At 35.6% G+C, this 6,000-nt stretch overlaps 1 protein-coding gene across 1 annotated transcript; it reads left to right on the top strand.

The window, feature by feature from the left end:
* Nucleotides 1-2,730: 2,730 nt before the first annotated feature.
* LOC141396709 (uncharacterized) lies at nt 2,731-3,560 on the top strand. The gene is made up of 3 exons (XM_073972337.1): nt 2,731-2,877; nt 2,950-3,108; nt 3,172-3,560. The coding sequence occupies exons 1-3, from the start codon at nt 2,776-2,778 to the stop codon at nt 3,502-3,504; spliced, it is 594 nt and encodes a 197-aa protein (XP_073828438.1). The 5' UTR covers nt 2,731-2,775; the 3' UTR covers nt 3,505-3,560.
* Nucleotides 3,561-6,000: the final 2,440 nt, after the last annotated feature.

Genomic DNA, 6,000 nt, shown 5'->3' with positions numbered 1-6,000 from the left:
GAGAAATGTTCCTTCCAAGTATGGATTTTGCAGCTGTTTGCATGGAGTGGGCAATATGTTGCCATTGTGTTATTATGTTATCGGGACAAGGAGTGCTCACATTAAGCAATTGGGCTAGTTGACTGGAATATGCTGTGGCTATCTGTTGTGTTTGCAGCTTATCGATGTCCAACTTCCACGTTGTGTCTGTTCGTGCTTTATTTGCAACGTTTAGACGGGTACGTACCTTTGCTGCAACAAGGTAGTGGTCCGAATGTTCGGAACGATCGTACATCCAACACGCTCAATGAATGTCTTCCATCTATCACAACATGATCAATTTGATTACTTGTTCTTTGATCTGGAGACAGCCAGGTGCCCTTATGAATATCGAGATGATTAAATCTGGTACTGCTAACTACCATGTTTTTTGCAGCTGCAAAGTCTATCAGCCTCATACCATTGTCAGATGTATTACTGTGGAGACTGAATTTCCCGACTGTTGGGCCAAAGATATTCTCCTTTCCAATTTTGGCATTAAAATCGCCAAGAATGATTTCAATGTCATGGGCAGGGCAACAGTCATATGTTTCTTCTAAGCGCTCGTAAAATATATCTTTGGCCAGTTCGTCCTTTTCTTTAGTGAGAGCATGAGCGCAAATGAAGCTGATGTTGAAGAATATAGCTTTTATTCGACTTGCAGCAAGTCTTTCATTCACTGGGGTGAAGTTGGATACCAGATGTTTTAGTCTCCGACTAACTACGATTCCGCAACCAAAGTCATGCTTTAGGCCATGACAGCTATAATACAGTGCGTCACCTTTAGTTGTTGTTGTGACGCCTTTCCCAATCCATCGTATTTCCTGTATGGCAGTAATATCGGCCTTGTACTTTGCAAGTACGTCTGCCAATGCGAAGACTGCACCTTCTCTATAAAGAGTGCGAACATTCCAGGTGCAGATTCGCAGATCATGGTCCTTAAGACGTTTGCGGGGTTCGCCAACTTTAGAGGGGTTTGTTTTTCTTATCATTCGTTTTTTCATAGTAGGCTGTTTTTCTAGGGGAGGGTTACTAACTCGACACCCAAACCCAAGTTTTTAACGTTCTTATGGGTGAACGCGCGGCACATGTTAGCTCACTACCTTTAACGGATGTTAAAGGCAGTCCCCAGTTGACACCACGGTGAGGTCAGTGTCCTGTCAGGACCGTTCCTTGGTATCTTCCATCCCCTACGTCATCCAATATAATAAAATCCATGTAAAATAATTAAAATGTCAGAAAATGAATTAAAATAGAATTCTATTGCCACTACCAATAGTTCAAAGAACGATTATTGCTTTTTTCAAATGAAGTGGAGGAGTCCACTCCTAAAATAAATGTAAAGGAAACATATAACAATGGTCCCTAAAGCATTTATTTTCAACTGCAACTGTTTTATTGAAGCCCCCGAATTTTCAGCTCTACAGCAGCACTTCAGATAACGGAGGTGGAATACAATTGATCAAAAGGTTGGTTGTTAAAATGTGACATAAAGTGTTCCATGTGACACAAATTGCCAAAAACATGTTCCTATGGAACAAATCAACAACCTTTTGCATTTATAAAAATTGGCCATCACTTCTAGACTATAACAGATATCTGACTAAAATAAACTCCTAATATATTCTTTGAGTTTAGTTAAGTAGAACTGAGCTCTTAAGGTATTGGAATTTTTGCACCACATCACTAGCTTGTATGGACTAAAACATTAACTTGAGTTTTTTCTCTCAGGCAAATGGCGTATGGAACACTTAAGCATGACACCGACGATATATCATGTGCTTCGATAGATTACGCTATTTTGGTGTATTTGACTGTGTTGCCAATCGATTTGTCATAATTAGGTTTGTTAGCGCCTAAAAGTATGCTATACCTTTACACATGATGCACGGTTGATTATTGAATCGTGTTAAGCAACGTAATTGTTTAAATTAGTTCAGTTGGGGCCTAAGAGTATACTACAGTTGGGGCCTAAGAGTTGGGGCCTAAGAGTACATGGACACAATTGCCAGCCAATATTACTACTGATAATATGTACACTAGGGTGACCCAAAAAAAAACATATTTTTGGAACTCCTAGCCTCTAAATTTGTTGTTCTATTTGATCCTAAAACCTTATATATAAAATTTTATCGGGATCGGTTAACGTCACCCCGTGCCAACCGAGCGATCTTTGTTTCCATAGTAATTTGTATGGGGCCAAAGGTACATTTTCACGAAAATTCTCTAAAGGCCGTAATAATGGTCCGATCTAAGAAAAAACTTCACAATTTCATTGCTGTGAAAATCGGATAGGGTTTGGATATAACTATATCGGCCAAATATGCATATTGGAGCTATATATATATCCGATTCTATTTTCACAAATTTTTGGATACGTTAAATCAAATCCTCATGAAGAATGTTAACCCGGCAAAAAACTCTAATGCAAGCGGCGTTTTAGCTACTCCAGACATTCATTCTGGTATTTATAATGATGGCTGTAGGACAAAAATTTCGCGGTGTTGCATGAATTTTGGGCAAAACAAACTTATAATAACGTTTTCACATTCACATGGCTTAACATGTGAAACAAGATAACAAACTAGAAAGCTGCATGCCATCTGTAATTTGTATATTGATTAATATCGAAACATGGCCCAAACTCGCCATAAATAAAAAATAAATAAAAGTGGTAACTTCCATGTGAATTGAAAGCAGTTTAAATTCTATCCTAGTGTCGTTCAAACGATTGTTATAAAGTCAAGTGTGGTGATAATGGTTTTTAACAAATCAGGACTATGGCAATTAGTGTTCCATCTAATCTGTTCGGTGGTCCTAACAGATGCCATGATACCTGTCATACCAGGCGCCAATCAGGTGATTATCTCCAAATGTAAAGGTGTTAAAAATGTTGACATAAAACTATCTTGCTTTCTTTATTTCTTACAGAAAACATGGACTTATGAGGTGAAATCATTGAAGACTTATTCAGCCGATGAGAGTATATTAAAATTTGACATAACTATTGAACGAGTTTCTCGTGGTGTTTATGCCATATCAGGCTCATTTACATTGAATGTTGATGTTTACGAGGATCATCCATTTTATGTAATGTTGTCATAAATATCGTTTCCGGATACACCTACTTATTTGTTTAAATCCTAATTTTAGATTGAGGCTGTTGCTTATCGCAGTTATAATGGTGTAAACGATTACAGGATATTACCCTTTAAAATGCCTCGTCAACACATAATTACTGCATTTAATACTTTCTACAAGGATATGCTAATGGATTCAGTTAGTGAGTGTTCAAATTTACCTGTGTTTGAGCATAAATTGGAGCCACCTTTGCGAAAGGGTGTCTACACACTCGAAAAATGCCAGTTTAATCAAGACGGGTTTCCTAATCACATGGCTGAGGGTTTTTATAAAACAGAAGTATTCGGTAATGGCTATGTGGATTGGAAACTTACGGTCGTTACGCAAGTTGAATATGTACATTAATTAGATTGTTATTCATATATATGTAAATTGGTTTTAAATATTGAAATACTAGCATGTGCCCGCTACTTCGTTAGCGGAAGTGACACAATTATAAACCCAGCAAAATGTTCGATGCCAAAGATGACATTCAATCATGGGTGCAAGTGATTTAGCATGTCATCTTTTTAGCATCTTCATCGATGAATTTTATATGAGCATGGACCCCAAAAGATGACGTTCTTTTCTGGATCCTAAGCATGTCATTTTAACCAATGCGTTAACATGTCATTTCCACCAATGCTTTGGCATGTCATTTCCACCAATGATTTGACATGTCATTTTCACCAATGCTTTGACACGTCATTTTCACCAACCCCTTGGCATGAAATTTTCATGTCTTGTTTGGAAAATGGAAATGCTGTATTGAAATATGGTTTTCATGAACAACAAAACTCTTTATTAATTCAAACGAATTCATGAAATAGCTACAATTAATTTATCAGTTTAGTTTTTCAAAAGTTTACATCCAAAATTGCAATGTAATCACCACAACTGCAACGCAAAAGATTACTTCCTCCGTTCTCCGCAACTGATATTCTTTCATCTTACAAAAGGTTTTTTTCAATTATCTTCCCATCACCAGTTCAGATTTCAACATGGACTCCAAATGCACTCCTTTAAGTATTTTTATTTCGTAAATTACTTTTATTTTATAATTTTGTTATTTTATAACAAAATTTTGGTAATTTGTACTCTTTTGTTTAGTGACGGAAATATGTAGGGATCTACAACCCGGCTTGCTTTAGGGATCTCTAAGAACAAAATGTAACGAACGGGGAGGAGAGACTTTTTATGGAAAATACCATTTATGCTTAATTAATTTATTTTTAATTGTTTCTTTCCAAAAGTAGTTTCTTCTTTATTTTCAGATTCTTGTTCCTTTTCGTTTCGGACTTTTTTTTCAAATTCCAAGAAGCGAGATCAAATGTCAGATTTAGAACAGACAAGGGAACTTTTAAAATAGCAATGTGTGCAGTCCGATTCTATTTTTAGCTCGATGGTTGGGACTTCATATAATACCAATTGTTTAGAAGTTTTAGTTGTTTGATATGCAGGAAATGTAAGACAACATCACGACGACAGTTCGAACAACTTTGGTCTGTTCCAGAAACTGCAAGAATCTACTTATTTTTACTACGATAACAATTTTTCCTTTATGTTATCGGAAAAAAAGAGTAAAAATTAGTAGATTTTTGCAGTACTGGAACATACCAAAATGAAAATAAACAGGTGTGTAAATAAAAACACAAACATCATCTCTATTGGATCGATGGAATGGGTACAAATACTGATGAAAAGATCGGATCTTCCACGACTTCCTTTGAACCAATGCAAAAGATGACATGAAATCACGTCATCGCAAAGAACCCCTTCCGTCAAATTTTGCTGGGAAAGAAAATCTCAACATTAAAACTATTTTTTTTTTTTTAATAGAAATTATTTTTGTTATTTCTGACCGATTTCTGAATTTAATATCCTAATTTTGTCTTCAACAGCAACTCATATGTTCAACAAACCAAACATTATTGAAAGAATTTTTGTTTTAATTTGAAATTGAAAATCAAAATTTTTACAAATTCATTGTTTTAATCATTTTTTGTCTAACTGGATTTTAACCCACTTTGCGCCGAGAATTTTTTTTTGCGAGAAAACTTAAAATTGTTTATGAAAATTTTATTTTTGAGATGTTTTAAGCATTTTTATTTGTTTCTGCTGTGTTCTGCTAATTGTCTGTTATACATAAACGCCCTCTATGCTTTAATATTCAAATTTAACTCGATTGTGCATGATGTCCAATCTTTACCATTGTATGTCTTTGAAATTATTAAAGAGACGTAAATCAGGATCGGTTGGTAGCTATAAATATCGGTTGGTAGCTATACTATTATCACCAACTGCGACATCTGTTGTAATGGAAAACAACAACCTTCATTGTCTTTCCAATATATATTGGTTTACGATAAAATAAATGCGGCTAGAAGTAAACTACAAAATTTGAAATTGTTTGTGATATTTTACGGTATTAAGAAATTATAGCATTTAATTTAACAAATGTGACTGACTCATCATCAACGCCCAGCTAAAACGGCTAAAGCTAGGAGCTTGAAATTTTACCAGTAGGTCACTGTTGGTGCAAATGTGCGAGATAAGGCCGGGTTTTGCAAAATTCGTCCTGGAACCACAAAAAATAAGAATAACAAAAATCCTTATTATTCACTGTTATTACTCACTATGTACTTAGTACATAAGTAACTTAGTACATAAGTAAGTAATAACAGTGAATAATAAGGATTTTTGTTATTCTTATTTTTTGTGGTTCCAGGACGAATTTTGCAAAACCCGGCCTTATCTCGCACATTTGCACCAACAGTGACCTACTGGTAAAATTTCAAGCTCCTAGCTTTAGCCGTTTTAGCTGGGCGTTGATGATGAGTCAGTCAGTCTGTCACTTATGAC

This window comes from Musca autumnalis, unplaced genomic scaffold (assembly GCF_047663935.1).
Source record: "Musca autumnalis isolate F117 unplaced genomic scaffold, ASM4766393v1 scaffold_3, whole genome shotgun sequence".
Lineage (NCBI taxonomy): Eukaryota > Metazoa > Arthropoda > Insecta > Diptera > Muscidae > Musca > Musca autumnalis.
Note: the sequence above shows the minus strand (reverse complement) of the source record. Positions and strands in the feature narration are given on the sequence as shown.

Coding starts and splice junctions, on each gene's coding strand:
- LOC141396709 (XM_073972337.1), top strand. CDS start 2,776: ATGGTTTTTAACAAATCAGGACTATGGCAATTAGTGTTCCATCTAATC. Junction 2,878..2,949: donor TCATACCAGGCGCCAATCAG/GTGATTATCTCC, acceptor TATTTCTTACAG/AAAACATGGACTTATGAGGT. Junction 3,109..3,171: donor ACGAGGATCATCCATTTTAT/GTAATGTTGTCA, acceptor TCCTAATTTTAG/ATTGAGGCTGTTGCTTATCG.